Source organism: Cololabis saira, chromosome 2 (assembly GCF_033807715.1).
Source record: "Cololabis saira isolate AMF1-May2022 chromosome 2, fColSai1.1, whole genome shotgun sequence".
NCBI lineage: Eukaryota > Metazoa > Chordata > Actinopteri > Beloniformes > Belonidae > Cololabis > Cololabis saira.
In genome coordinates, this window is record NC_084588.1 from 21,726,923 (window position 1) to 21,743,192 (window position 16,270).

At 39.6% G+C, this 16,270-nt stretch overlaps 1 protein-coding gene across 4 annotated transcripts in view; it reads right to left on the reverse strand.

Moving 5' to 3' along the window:
- The window catches only part of cdkl5 (cyclin dependent kinase like 5), a 47,115-nt gene that overhangs the window by 14,036 nt on the left and 16,809 nt on the right, over positions 1-16,270 (reverse strand). For 3 of the 4 annotated variants that reach the window (XM_061740671.1, XM_061740664.1, XM_061740645.1), the window contains exons 6-14: positions 15,840-15,960; positions 13,946-14,005; positions 11,708-11,798; positions 7,817-7,919; positions 7,001-7,087; positions 6,390-6,470; positions 6,112-6,287; positions 4,011-4,846; positions 1,199-1,539 (exon numbers count right to left, since the gene is read on the reverse strand). In XM_061740671.1, the coding sequence (XP_061596655.1) occupies positions 1,199-1,539; positions 4,011-4,846; positions 6,112-6,287; positions 6,390-6,470; positions 7,001-7,087; positions 7,817-7,919; positions 11,708-11,798; positions 13,946-14,005; positions 15,840-15,960 (1,896 nt within the window). The remainder of the gene's footprint in view (positions 1-1,198; positions 1,540-4,010; positions 4,847-6,111; positions 6,288-6,389; positions 6,471-7,000; positions 7,088-7,816; positions 7,920-11,707; positions 11,799-13,945; positions 14,006-15,839; positions 15,961-16,270) is intronic. The other variant, XM_061740655.1, reaches the window with a different exon arrangement.

The following is a 16,270-nucleotide window of genomic DNA, read 5'->3' on the forward strand; positions in this document are numbered from 1 at the left end:
ACTGAAGTGTTTTATTTCTTAGCCCTGTGGCTTGCATACATGTAAAAACCAAGCCTTTAATTGAGGTCTCTTGAAAATGTAACATGCTGGAATGTTTAAGTAGTCAATATTAAGTGACTAAGACTGATGCTGACCCTCCTGTATGTATCACGTCATAAAGCCCTCCCCCATCCTGTTGTTAATGGTTTGGTATATTATGTACCGGTGGAAATGGCAGTAAATGAGAAGGGGTATTGGCCCCCTTTCACAAGAGATTTTTTGTGAAACAAATGGGTATGGCAGGCCAAGCCAATGACTACGTTTACATGCAGTCAAAATTCGGGTTATTGCTAATATTCCGGTTACTGAAACATTCAGAATATTCCATTTACATGGTAATTAATCATTTGGGATATCTCGATCAAACCAGCAACGCAATTATGACACAATTACCGTCATTTCGGCTTCTCCTTCCTGTATCCAAATTCAAAACAAATGCTGCTTCGCGCAACTTTTCGCTCACCTTCTTGTAAATCTCACTATCCCGGTACTTTCTACCGTCTACAAATGCCAAAATGTTCATATCCTTCATTACATTTATAAAATGATCAGTCTCCTCCTCACTCCAAAAGTGTGGTGTGGTCTTGCGTTTCTCCGTGTTTATAAGAACTTCCTGAATTCAAAAGACCAGGATTCCTTGCGAACAGAGCATGCACAGAAAACAAATTAATGTTCCGTTTGATGGGGATATCCCGTTAGGCGTTTACAAGACCAAATATTCGGGTTTTAAAAGGAGTAACCCAGGGGTCATATTCGGGTTTTTAAAAACCCGAATATGAGCAAATTCGTGTTATTCAAAGGGGTTATTGGTGTTTACATGCCCGTGCAAAACCGGGTTATTGCTAATATTCGGGTTTTAAAAGGGTTATTGACTGCATGTAAACGCAGTCAGTGATTCTCATCCTAGGTGCAAAACCTTAATTTTGGGAGTCACAGGCAAGTAGATTTTTCTGAGGAAGGAAGGAAACCCTGAGAACCACTGCTGTAGCGTGCTAGCAGGAGGGTTATGGAATGTCAGAAGCCCAAATTTAAAATTCAGAGCCCATATTTGAATGACAGTGGAATTTCGAGCTTGGATTCAAATGGTCAATACAACAACAATGCACCACTAGAGTCAGTGATGTTAACTATAACACTCACAGAACTATTGGCCACTAACCCTGCTTATGTCTTCAGTGCAGTCCTCTCTGGAGGAGCTCACAGAATGTCCGGTCAGGGTGGTCCGGTGCTGCAGCTGGGGGGAGAGAATCTGCAGGCTACTGGCCCGTGTCGGTATCACCTGCCCCGGTGCAGGCAAGCCCACCATTCCACCCTCGGTTCCGTGTGGTCGGTGCCGTTCCCTTCTCACGTACATGGAGTGTCGCTGAGGTCGTTGCTGAGAGGAAAACGGGGAGGTATAGCCCAGGCCGTAATGATAAGACTCGTGTGGGGAAGGGAGGGTGTGAGTGGAAGGCATCCCAGCTCCTCCTGGGTCCAAGAGCTCTGGAGGTCCAGCATCTTCTGACGAAGAGAGCAGAGTTAAACAGCAGCTGAGCTTACTGACGGTCTCTATGATCTGTTCTATTATTAACGCTGATTCATTACTTCTTAAAGGGGACCTATTATGAAAAACACGTTTTCTCTTGCTTTAAAGCAGCACAACGTAACTTTCAGCTTTTCTGAGTTTGACGGCATCTTTTGGACAAAAGCGGTAGTGCTTTACCAGAAAGAACACTACGTTTCCCATGAGCACCAGCGCGTACTGCCGGAAAACTCCTGTCCCGTCGCATGCATTTGTTTTGAGAGAAGACGGGACGCTTTTCTGTTTCACCAAGTGAACAGACGGAACGCAAAAAAAAAGATGTTAAACTGCTGGAAAGGAACTGGAATTTACCGGGATACCTTAAACAACGAAGCCGTGAGCAATATTTTTTTTTTCCTCGTGAGATTATTTTTTTCCTCTGCAGCTACAAATCAAATAGTTAATATTTTTTCCTCAACAAAATTAATCGCACCGCAGAGAGCTGGCCAGCAACTGCGTTTAGCTGGAGAAGTGGGGAATAAAACCCGTTTGAATGATCCGACCCCGGTCTGTGAGTGTTTGTTTGTGGTTTAATAAACCCGTGTTTTGATCCGACCCGGTCTGTGTGCGTGTTTGTTTGTTTACTGAGGAACGTTATGTTTGGTCGGACTCGTTACAGCCGCGATCCAACCGAGTCGACAACTCTTTTACTCTTTTAATTTGTTATCTCAGATAATTGGCCGGCCTCCGTGGTTCTGCCTCCGAGCAGGAAAGCGGTGAAAAGTTAAACCATTAGCGATCTTTTCCCCACGTCTGTTGTGTGGAGCTGCTGCAGCCACAACACAGCAACGGGTTACCCGCTTCTGCGGAGCTCTCGCTCCATGCCCCGCCCATTTTCGTCTCGACTACGAATCGGGAAGGAGGCGGAAGTGACGTATGCCGTAAAGCAGTCAAAGTCGTAACGATTTGTAGTTTTTTAGTGTGGCAGGGTTCCTACCATGCTCCTCAAAGTTACATAGTCCCAGTGAAGGCGATACAGACCCCTCAGACCATGACAGAGGTGTCATTAAACCTGTTGTAAGTTGATGTACCATCACAATGACTCTGGAAATATGATATTAAGGTGGAAAAGTTACATAGTGCCGCTTTAACATATATAAAGTGGTCTCCCCTCAGCCTGCCAACTCAGAGAAGGAGGAAAGCAACCAAATTCTGCAGTGTCTGTACAGCCGCCCGGATGAGCCGTCCAGTGTGATGTGGATCTACGAGCCGTTCAGATTCTGCTCCCGTCGTTATGTAATGAAAATGTGATTTACATAGGTTTGCCTCTGATGCGTGAAACCACGCCCACAACTGACTCTGGCCGGAACAACAACAACTAACTCCGCCGGCCGGAGCTCCCGCCATTTTTTCGTAGCGAGTATCGCGTCATTCAGGCAGCCAATCAGCACAGAGCCTCATTATCATAGCCCCGCCCACTCAGAATCCAGCATAGATAATGAGGTTAGAAACTGGGAAGATAAAGACATGGTTTAGAGGCTGAATTTCTAATTTATTTAGCAAAAACAATCAAAAGCTTGTTTTTAAGACATTCAAGGCCTGTTTAAAATAGGTATTAAATGCCATAATAGGTCCCCTTTAAGTCTATAAAACATGAGAAATTCCGATTTTTACGATGCTGTCTTCTTTGTTTTTCAGCTGCCACTACTAATTTACACCTTACATTTTCACCAGTTTCTGGTTAAAACGTAAATTCAGTGTTGTTGATAAACCCAAAATATTACAGCTCTGTAGAAAATACTTCAAAAGTTTCAGTCTCGTTTTAAAGATGTCGGGTCAGATTTACCGTTTTCACGAACTGTCATTTCTGAGTGAGTATTTGGGTCCAAGAAAACCACCTATTGTTGTTGAAATTGCAAATACATACAGAAAAGTCCAGTTTGAAGACAGTTCCCATGAGAAAAAAAAAATGTGCATGGAATACTTATACCTTAAAATAGACTTTTAGAATCCATAAACTTACTCAGTTTAAAAAGAAAACATTACAATCTGAAAACTTTATCGTTACATTATAGAAAAACTTTACAATCTGACCCACCCTTTTGAAGAAGTTGCCTCAACTTGTTAATAAACTACAATGACTGGAAAATGTGCGCTTTCTTTATCATATTGACTACTGTAAATGTCTAAAAAAATTGTAAAAAACCATAATATAATTTGAAGTACTAACAGTGGATTGAGTAAAGAAAACACAGATGTAACTGCAGGGCTCTTCTATCGTTTTTGGGCGATGAAAGCCATACAACTTCTGAAGAGTTGCTTTTTTTTTGTAATTTTTTTTCTTTTTGTTTATGTTGCTCAATGGAGTGTTTATATATGTGTACTGAAACCTATAAGGCACTGACTAAAAACTCTTAAAAAATCAATAACCTCTGAGTATAACATGTATAAATGTTACCCACGATCCTACCTGGTGCCAATGCTTTGTGTCTGGATTTGTGTCTAGATGAGGAGTCGAGCGTGCTGCTCTCCATGCGGGCATTTCCACCACCACGAGAGGCGGGGCTGTGCCCAGATCGATCGCTGTGGCGGGCAGAGGGGCTGCCGGGGGGTCCTGGAGGACCTGAAGGGGCGTTGAGATCTAAACAGCTGGCAGGGAAGAAGCGGGCACTGGGCCCTACACCAGCTGCTGTGTTGGAGTTCGGGTCATCCGCGTGAAGTCGACCATCGCTGAGATTCCCCACCGATTTAGCATCGCTCAGAGCACTGTGGCTCTTGGACAGGCTGAGATAGGAAGCTGAACTTTTAGAGGATGAGGACATAGATCCATGGGCGGAGTCGGCCATACTGTGGCCATGCCGGGCGTGTTGTTTCTCTGCTCCAGACTGTAATGTATTAGTTTTATTTTCCAGAAAAGTATGCCGGCTGGCTTGCTGCTGCTGCTGTTGCTGCTGAGAGCGAGAAGAACTTGACTTGCTGTGGCCGTACTTCGCTCCATGCCCCTGGTCTTGCATCTTTGGGGAGGGTACCAAGTTGAAATCAAACTCTGTCTTGCCTTTTGCTTCTTTAGGACTGAGGAGGTGTGGCAGGTTGTTGTTGGCCAGGTCTTTGCTGGATGAGGCAGAGCGATTGAGGGTCTGGGACATGTATTGGCCCTTGGGGTGCAGCGTAGGGCTTAAACTAGATGGAGCTGGCTTGTTACCATTCAGAAAGCTCTCATTGCTGAGGTGATGGAGGTCCCCATGGCGAGGGAGGCTGGAACATTCTTTGCTGTTGGAGCGACGACTTGAGCTCTTGTTGTGACTCCTGCAGGGGCAGAGGAAAGGGCATGCAATTACTCCTCCTATTACAGTCTAACCAAAACCTTAATTTTCTGAACGCTCTCAAAAATCCTGCAGCTACCACAAGTATCAAAAAAAATCTCTAAAGCTGGACGTATGCTTTTTCTGTAAACAGTAATTAGAAATATTTAGTATTATTGGTAAAATGTTATTTAAAGTCTTCGAAAAACATAGACGTGTATGTTATATGTGAGCATTTGGAAAATTTGCAATAAATTAGCCTAAAGATTGTAAGAAAATAAAGTGCACGCGCACTCACACGCATTTGGTGGAAGTTTATGAATGAACAAAAAGGACAAAGTTACAAAATTACACCCATACTGTCGCTGTGGAGAAGCAGCAGCTCTCCTCCGACTTCCTGCTGGATGACTGAACTCGTCACAGAGGCAGAATGGTGGAAGGTTTTGTTTGTCTTTGTTACACCTGTGCAGGGCTGGACCTCCAATCTGGCATATTGACTAGCCTTGGGGCCAAGGGGTCCAATATGAATTGATTTTCTTAACACCCTGCATGCAATCTTATGATAATTTTTTATTGATGAAAACAGACTGACTGATTCACATCTCCCTCTGTGTTAGCCCCACTCCACCCCTCCCACTTTGTCCTTATAAATGCTGCTAAGGTCGAAGGCAGAGCCCAAATATCAGAAAAAATGGAACGAAGGGCTGAGGAGCAGAGAGAAAAGCTCAGAAGAAGCAGAGAGTAGCATGCAGGTAAAAAAGGACACACAAGGAGTAACAATAGGCTGTGTGTGTATCGAGGCCTTAATGATTATCCCGATTAACATTAACTCAATTAAAATGGTTGCTTGACCGTCGTAAGATAGACTGATGTTACACTGGAGCGAGATGACCGTCTGCTAACGTTTCTGCAGATGCTAACCCAGACAGTCAGTGCCACATAGTACACTATTGCATAATGTCCCTTTGGTGTTAAGTTATCAATGCCTTTGGGAATGTATTGATTTATCAATTACATTAATTGATACAAATTTAAATAAAAAATACAATTAATAAAAATTGAATTGAATAGAACTGAATTGAATAAAATTGACATCCCCCGGTAGCTACAGCACACCCTCCCCAATAGATACAGTTTACAATAAATACATTAGGAACATAATATCACTTAAATTATAATCTAACAAAAGATAAAAATGATTTCAAACAGTATACTGCGGAGATCAGCACAAAGCGGTGACTTAAAAGTTGTAAGGATCTGCGGTGAGACCTTGTAGGAACTGTGTTTTCCCCATGATGGTGTGTTTTCCTCTTGGAAGTGCGTGGTGGATTGGGGGATGCAGGTGAAGGCCTCTCGCGCTCTGCCTGCCTCAGAGGCTGGAAGACTGGATGGTTCAAACTCTGCTCCGTCAGGTAGCGCTCAGTAGGGTTTAACAGCAGCAGATTCTGACGGGAAGAGGTGCACATGCAAATGGATGTATACATTCTGGGTTTTCATGTCACAATTATATTAATGTATTGTTTAATGAACATTTCCTTGTGGCTTACCTTCATCAAATCCAACATCAATCCACTCAGGATGCCTTGGTACCTCCTCTCCAAAGTCTGAGGGTGAGTGACTGAGGGAAACTGGCACACACAGTGATGTGAACAAGGGATCATTTTTGTGTCCATCCTGCACTTTTTTTGTTGATCAAATATTACTGCTAGAATTTCCAACATTCAGTTGATGATCGTGCCAACAAAAAGTATCTCTCAGTTCAAATCACACAGATCCCACTGAAAAAAAACTCCCAAGAACACACACACACACACACACACACACACACACACACACACACACACACACACACACACACACACACACACACACACACACACACACACACACACACACACACACACACACACACACACACACACACACACACACACATCTTTTTTTCAGCCTTCTGGGACATTTTTCTCTTGCTGCTAAACTGAACACCAACCACCTATCTCATGAGTCATAGCAATCCGCTCAGTCATGGTGCTGGGAACGCTGCCACAAAAGCAAGAGATAGAAGGAGACAGAGCTGAGAGGGAAGGAGAAGAGAAAAAAGAAGAAGCAAAAGCAGCAGAGAAGAAGAACGTATCGGACTACAGTTAGTGTTTCCTACCCTTATTCCATGAAATCGCGGGTTGTTGTAGAAGAGTTTCATCTGCTCAGCAGGAAGTGGCCCTAACACTTTCTGAATGGTGAAGAGCTGGAGACAAAAAGATGTAGCATCCTGGTCATTAGTGCATCATTAATTATTATCGTTTATTCTTTTTTACCATAAGTACATTATCTGAAAAAGTCTTTGACCTCTTTTTTCTGTAATATTATTAAACATCCAAAAGAAGAGTCTGTAAAAAGTCATCTGGATTCGGAATTTTGAAGGTCATACCTTGGAAATGGCTGGAGCCGACAGCCGTTTCCAAGGTATGCTAAAAAAAAAAGCAACATATTTTTTCTCGAATCTTCACCTAAAAAAAGGGGTTATTAAAAATCTGTAAAAGATTACAGGGATATTAGCACAATACAAATTTGACAATATTGTTTATATCATGGCCTAAATTATTCTTCATCAGCTTGAAGTTAAAGTGAGTGGAATTATGTAGCCTAAAATAGGAACATTAACAACTCCATAAGTTCAAGGCAAGCCCATTTTTCTGTGGGTTTGACTAGGAAAATCAAATATATTTCAACAATAAGATCCTTAAAGAGACTTTCACTATAAAGTATTCCCTTTTTTCCACAAAAAAAAAACTGCCCACGCTGTAGTTTCTTTAGCAACAGAAGACTGTTAAGCTGTTAAATGGTAAAATAACTACCATTACTCAAAAAGGGTGATGGTAGGTCATTCAGATACAAGGCTTATATGTGATGATTAAAAATATTTCTCTTTTTCCATCTTCCTGTCTAATCAACCGCTTATTGCACCACTACCAACCTGATCAATCTCGCTTTCCCCTGGAAACAAAGGCTGTCCATCACTCAGCTCTCCGAGGATACATCCCACCGACCACATGTCCACAGCCTTTCCATAGGGAGCTCTGATTTGGACAAAAACAAGTTGACACTATAATTCAAATAGAAGAAGAAAACCCCTCATGAAGAACATGTTTATTCAATAGCAGAGCAATAATTAAGGTAGAATGAGGTGGTGAACATGAAGTCATCAAATCAAGTGGCAGTGATTACAAGATAGTTCAGTTTTTCATCGTGGTCACAGGTTGAATTAAATAAGACAATGGATCGTATGTTTCTTGTGGGGATGCTCATGGAGAAGATGGTCATTTCTGAGAGAACAGAGCTGAAGATTCTGGTGAGAAATGGCGAGGGATGTGGCAGCAGAGAAGCAAAGGAGTGCTGGTGTTAGAGAGAGAGTATTTGAGTGGGCGGCATTCAAACACTGTCTCAATAAATGTTCCAGGGCATTTACTAAATCAAGCTACAGCAGTGAGGCTAGATGACGTCCAGCTTCAAGCTAGAATGGACATTTGATGCAGCAATATCACCAAAACAACATTATTTAAAAAAAAAATCAATATCAAGATACACTGAGTGCATGTTGGTTTATGTCAGGCCTCGGCAAATTAAAATAAATCCTCTCAACAAAACATTATCAGAATATAAAGGTTATCAAAAGGATGATGTTTATGTCAAACTACAACACTTAAAGGAAGTCGTATGCTTTAACAAGCCTAAGTTGTCAAATAAATAACTGTTTTGTTTGGCAGACAAATCTATTAAATCTTTCGCAGAAACCTTTTTCAGAAAAGAGCACAACCCTTTGAAAAAATTGCTGATTTAATGACACATTTGTTTATTAGAGTGTATAATGAGTGAACTTAAGTCATTCATAACAACAAACCCTGCCAGACAATAAGTAGAAGATGCTGCCAAATCTACGTAGCTGTCTTAGGTGTACTTGGGATGAGGTTTAAACTAAAGAGCATATAATTACCGCAAGCCCCCAGTTATGTCATCTGAAGGTTTTCTAAAGAGCACCTTTGAAGCCTCTTTTGCCTCATACAGCATGATGCCATGACTCAAATAGGCAGAACAAACACGGTTGAGAAGCAAGCAGGAACACGGTCACTGTATGTCAATCAAAGTCAGCTGGCGCTACCAGCTTCTTCAGCTGATCTATTTAATGAAATTATTGTGTGACGTACATTACTGTTATTTGAAGCAGTTGATGTAGGATATTTGAGAATTTTTAATTTTGGACACCTGTAAGAAGGTACAGAGGTGGAAGATGACATTAGTCCACTATACAGCATGACTAAAAGACCCATAGTCCCTTTATTTTTCTGCATCGTTCTCACTCGTGATTCCAAATGTATCGACTTAGCAAACATGTGGTGCGGGAGATAATAAGAATTTATGGCTAAGTTTAGCTGTAACAAAAATTCAAGGTTGGTACAAGAAAAATATAAATAGTTAGGGGCTACCTACTTTACTACACATGGATCATGACAACTGTGCTCTCATGTGGATGTTGACCAACACAAAGCTAAAACCTACAAACACCAATGGCATCTCATGATTTGTAACCTGGTATTGTAATTGTAGCACTGGCGATATGAGCAAACATAGCTATTACATGTTTTATTGTACGACAACCGTGCATTCACTGTACAAAGCTAACTAAATCAATTGCTAAGTCGCTCTGTATTCCATCCCATCATTATGTTTGTGAGCTACAGAGGCTAAATGGGTCAACAAAACTGGTGCAGCTCTGAGCACTGAACATGCAGTGCTAGTCATCAATGCTGTTGTCACTCTTGTAAAGCTGCAACACCAGCATGTAATTTGAGAGCACATTGGTACAGCACTACACTGCCAAATGCTATTTTTATATGCTTAAGAACATATAATCAAATAAACAAGCAGCAAACACCATGGCTGAGCGTTTCCACTTTTGGCAATACAGTGGACCGCGAACAGTCCCCAAACACTGAATTCAAACTGTTAGATTTTATACATAACAGGCCAATGAAAGAAATTCTGTCCAACTTGTTGGGTAATGCTGATACTGAAGAGCGGGAAACCACTGGAAAATAAAAGGTTGATTAGCATCATCAATATAAAATGTTAATAATAATAAATTAAATATTCTTCTGTACAAATGAACAAAATACATCATAAATTATTTTGTGGCAATTCCACGAGAATGTCCAACATTATTCTATTAGAAATTAAAATTCTCCTTTTTAAACGGATATATGAACTGAACACTCAAAACTAAAACTATGTCAGCCAGTGACAAATACAATCAAGTCAAATCCAATCGAACTGTGTATTTTGCAAATTTGTAATCCTAACCCTTTGATGAAACATCCACTTCACAAGTATTGCAAGTTGCCCTGTTGTCATCTTTTTTATTGAAATATAACCAGACTTTTGAGTGTTTGTATCGCTTGGGCGCCATGTTTAATATTGACTGCTGGCTTACGTGCTACGCAGCGTGCGTGATGACTTCATTCGTGCCCACTGGAATCGAAAAAAGGAATCTTTTGAAACATTTGCAAACAGTTGCAAGGAACTGAAACACTGGTTCTGTAAAATAATCGGCTCTCGATTCCCATCCCTACTTTTTTCACACATAAACTGTAGGCTCTGGTGACGTTACGCCTCATCTGGTCAAATGCACCTCTGTGTTCATCTCCCACTCTGTTACAAAACGCTCCCAGAGTGTGTTGTTTTCTCTGCAACGCATGCAGACACTCCAGAGCAGAGAGCATTTTCAAGCACAGGCACACGGGGTTAATTTGTATATTCACAGATTCCAGATGAATTAATAAAGCAAAAGGGGAAGGACTAAATCCTAGTAATTTCAAAGCATAAAAAGATTATATGTAAAAAAAAAAAGAAATGTAATAATAAACATGTAAATAATAAACAGTTGTAGGGCTTTAATTGATATAAATGGAAAGTAAAACAAAACTAAATTCAGTTCAAAAGGATTTTTGGATATACAATAACAACGATGTGTTTCCATATTTTGTGACTTGAACTTTCCAAATAAAGGCAGGTTAGGGGATTTCTTGATGATATCACATCTGTTGATATTTGAACCCCCCCTCTTTTCCTCCAGCGATCCTGAGAAAACAAATCCTTCCCTGAGCTTTCCCAGGCTAGATAGTGAGGAGATATTCACTGAATATGACAAAAAGTGTCACTTTTTACGACAAATCACAAAGAACTGAGTCTATCTTTAAAGGGAAAAAAGGGTTTCTCTACAACGTTCAAAGCAAAATTAAAATCACGTCTTTTTTCATGTAAAGTTGATGTTTTAGAGACACATTGTTTGAAAGACAACTGCACTGTATTTAAACTTTTATATAGCATTTGCTAAAATGCTTGAAAATTTAAAAAAATCAAATCTGTGGGTTACTGAAAAAACTTACAAGACTTAATTTTACTTTTGTAGTTTAAAAACAAAACATAATTATATATATGTCTACCAAAGTTTCTCAATACAGTAATTTGTCTGTTGAGTGTTAATTCAACCATGTTTGGGATAAGCCATTGACTGGGACGGATGACAAACTCTGCATTTAAATACTGTGATTAGTTTGACAGGTATTCAATTTAGGAAATGAGATCACGGATGCTGGATTTGGACTGAGGTGCTGAAAGCAGCATCATGAGAGGAAATTATGGATTTTGTGTGTCGCCATCTTATACAATCTGTTGAAAAACTGCAACACATCTCATGATGTGGGGGTGGGGGGCAGCACTAATGACCTATTAGAAAGAGTATCCTTATGTTCAGTTCTTGTTTCTCACCAAGTTTCTCAACAAACACACTGACAGATGCACAGGGACTCACCCCAGCAACAGCTCAGGTGAGCGGTACCATCTTGTAGCAACATACTCGGTGTAGTTGGCGTCTGTCCCTTCAGACAGGTTCCGAGCAAAACCTGAATCAAATGGAAAGTAAATTGAATATATTAAGTAAATCTGATTCTGTCAGCAGAGTGTGTGGCAATAATCCACAGAGAATTCACTCTCTCTCAGATGGCAGTCTAAATGGCCAATTAATAACAAGAAAGGCCATTCAATGTTCAAATTATTTGGATGACAACAGTATCAACATGGTCGTCTTCACCATGTGACCACACTTTAATTACTGTTGTCACTGCAGGCGGTCTGAAACTGCGCTTTAGATAACTTGTGTACAGGGAGTCCAATTTTAGCATAAAAAGTCGTCATAAATGCAATGCCAGTTCCAACAGTGAATAACAAATAAATCTCACCCCAGCTGAGTCAGTTGGATTGCATTAGCCAATTATGCAGAGCCAAGTCGCCATGTGATCTTAACAAAGACTCATCCAAATGTAGAATATAAGCCTGGAAAAAGGCGACATCAAAGCTTTGCAATCTATGTAGCAATGCAATTTATGAGTATTTAAAAGTTTCCAACATCTACGCAATTGTCCTGATAAACGAATTTGGCAGATTAACTGTTATAAGCAATCACCAGCATAAATTTTTGTATCCCTTGTTGGCAGCTTTCCAGTGGCAGAATTGATCTACAAGGCAGAAGATTTACAGTGAGATCCTTTACAATAAAACTAAGCTCAAGAAACCAAAGTAACGAGAGATATAAATGTAAACTCAGATATTACAGTGGAATTGTACATACAGCCAAGTGTCTGATAAATCAGAAAAAAAATGTTTTATTTTTTTTCCAGCAAAACAAGCTTTAAGTTTTTATTTAGCAGAGAAAGTCAGCAGTGTTTGGGGTTTTACCATATCAAACATTAAGAATTTCAACTACCTAACTCAAGAATAATCGCTAGAGCTACAGTTAGCTCCTTGAATACATGTGCAGCAGTACTCGAGTTGAGGGGGGATGAGGGGGGATGGCATCCCCCCTGAAATAAAAACGGTCAAAATCATCCCCCCAGTAAAACTGCTACCCCCCCCTTTCCATCCCTTATGTAATTTTATCAATGAATGTGGTATTACTGCTATTTCAACATTCACCAAAAAAAAAAAACACCAGAAAAATAACTTATTTGACCATTTTCACCTGTTTCAAGTAAATTTTCAAGTAGGAAAATCTGCCAGTGGGACAAGATTTATCTTATCATTACAAGCAAAAAAATCTTGTTCCACTGGCAGATTTTTCTACTTATTTTAAGTGAAAATCTATTTGAAACAGGTGAAAATTGTTGTTTTTGCAGTGATCCATTTTACTTATCCTGTGAAGGACAGAGTCATATTGATAAGTTCAGAAAAGTGTTTTTTATTTTTGTGTTTTGATGTATTTGATGTAAGCCCAGTGGATATTTAAAGCTTACAGAAGGCTGCATTTAACTGCTGCTATGTCATTCCTGCAGTATTTCTGCAGTTGTTTTGGTCAGTGCTATTATTTGTAATATATTATATTATTTGTAATCAGCACAAATTATCTGTCCCCATATGATAAAATCCACCATCCCCCCTGATTTTTTTTTACAACTCGAGTACTGATGTGCAGAGACAAGAGTTTTTGTGATTTTGTCTTTACTTACTAGCACAATTGATTTGAAATAAAACAATCAAGATGTGATCATAGATTCAACTTTCAGCTTAAAAAGTTTTGCAGCACAGCCCGTGGACATCACCAGAGTTCAGTTTTGTTTTTAGTAACTGAAAAGCTGCTGTTTGGGCTTGAGATCAGGCAACTGACTTGCCCATTAAAAGAATTCAGAATTCATCTTTCTACTTCTGTCAGCACTCCCATCATCAACAAACACCAGTGAACCTGCTTCACTGGCAGCCATACCTGCCCATATCATAACACTGCCTCCACCATGTTTGAGACATGGTTCAGCATGTTTTGGATCATGAGGTGTTCCTTTCCTTCTGCAGAATCTTCTCCTCCAATCAATCTGACACAAATGTATATTGGTTTCATATCTTTAAAGAATCTGATTCCAGAACACGGGAGGTTTTTTTCTTCTTCTTTCTGGAAAAGTCTCATCAGCCATTTGCATCTCTCCAAGGAGCTCCAAATACTTCTTGACACAACTGTATTTCATTTGATGGTAACGAAAAAAAGACAACAAGAAAAACTTACCAAAGTCACAGAGTTTGAGAACATCCTCAGAGCTGATGAGGAGATTCTCTGGCTTGATATCTGGAAAAAGAGAAGCAGCTCATTTCAATCACTGTGCTACAATATTCCAATTTACTTGTAAAAGAAAAAAAGAAAACATGGCTTGTTTAATCATGCAAATATTTAGTCAGTGGTACTTTCTGTTTTTGGCTTCCATTCAGATGGTAATCAAAGATCCTCCTCTCTAAAAAGATGACGCATGACAAACTTCACTAATGATTTGAAATGGTTTACCCTTAGTTCAACAAGCAGTCGTAGTCGTATTACTCATCTTGTGTAGACGGATAAAAATACATATGAGTATGCTCTGTATGATTGTGGATGAGTTGATGACTAAATATAGTTTATAAATGTTTGTATTATATGCTTACGTTTTTACTTTGCTAAGATTTGTGCTGCTGGACTGTTGAAAGTGGTTCATGAGACACAAGCATGGCAAGTGCAAAGTAAATTTTCCTCTCGATGAGGAGGTTGAAAAGATTTGACTTTAGTTTTAGAATAGACAAATAATGTGTAGCTTGTGTAACAATCTTCTAAAATCCTGTAAAAATCCGGCTTATATCTAATTTGGAGACAACTGAAAAGATAAATCAGTCAGAATCAATGCTCGGATCTGCTGCTACACTCATAAAGGGGCAAGTAATTAAGTTCCCTGATTTCTAATTATTCTCTGGTATTTTTGACATAATTGTACAAATCCATTGGATTTCACATTAGAAAACATTAAAGTCATTCTAAAAAAAAGTGAAAGATAAGTTGAAGCTCCCCAAGCAGGTCACATTATCTATTGTTAGGAAATTAGAAAAGGCTTTTTAGGAGAAGCTTATACACAAAAAATGTAGTTAGTTTGTTTATTAGTGTGTCCACCTCCAGACTGGTGTCAACAACTGTGAACAAACCAGCCTTATTTACAACGTACACAGGCTCACCGATGATAAAGAAAGCATTACACTACTAGATTTTTTTCACAAGTAATACACTGCCACCTCCTTAATAAAAAGAAATAATTTAAAAAAATCACACTAATATTTTGTTGGGCTACATTAAGTACTGATTTCAGCAGACATGACCATGGCTTTGCCAGGCTCTCAGGACCATTTCAGTCTCTGTGATGGAGCTACCAAACTTGGAAATACAGTGATAAAATATCTGTTGATAATTGAATCAGGTTAGCTTGTCAGTTCTAATCTTTTCAGTCCAGCTTTTTTTCTGTGGTGCCAAATCCATCCAAATTTCATCTAAAGGGACTTCAAGAATACAAGACCTATAAAAGAACGAGGCTTGCACCATGATGCTCTCAAGATATCCTTTGCTTGTTTTTAAGAAATTAATCTGTCTTTCCCGTGGGTGAGGAAATAGAGGTCATTTCTTTTAATTTGTAATAGTTTAAAACAGGGAAGTATGAGATCCTGGCAGTTGTCTCTGCCACTGATGTCTTACAGCTAAGAGGTTCCTGGTTAGAATTTTGACTGTCGTCCATGCTTGTGGGGGTTTTCTCCGGGTACTCCAGTTCCCTCCAACGGATCAAAAACAGCTGTGTGATTCTGAATTCCCCATAGGTGTGAGAGCATTTGATTAGATTTTGTGAATATGTGGTCCTGAAATGGACATTTGACCAGTCCAGGGTTCATCCTGCCTTTCACCTAAAGAGATCTGGGATAAGTTCCAGCGGACCCCTGTCACCCTGAATAAGAAGAGGTGGATGTGATAATGGATGGAGGGATGTCTTTAAAGCTCGTAACATAAGGAACATGTCTTGACATGTCTCTATTTTTAAGATTAAAGTATGGGTCAGGTTAAAATTGATATATTTGCAGCTGAGATAGAAAGAAAGAACTAAAAGCACATTCCTCACCTCTGTGCACTATCTCATTCTTATGACACCAGTTGATGGCTTTAATTAGCTGATAGATATAGCTGCGGACCTTATCCGGTGGTGCACCATTGGGAAATTCCTCTAATAGCTCGAGCATGTTCTGCAAACCACAAAAAGAAATGATCTGTAAAAAGAGCTCGAGCGTGTAGATGCATGTTAATATGAGTGGATTGAAACTACTAGTGTGATAAATATCTATCTATCCATCAACCTGCCAGGGACTGCAGATGTAAATCAGCCTGTATGGCTAAATCTGGCACATTTACATGATGGACTCAAGTGCTCATGTCAATTAATTTGCGTTGTCCCTTTTAAATAAAAAATAAATAAATAAAAATAAATACAAATAAATAAATATAAATAAATATATAATATAAATCTATCTATCTATCTATCTATCTATCTATCTA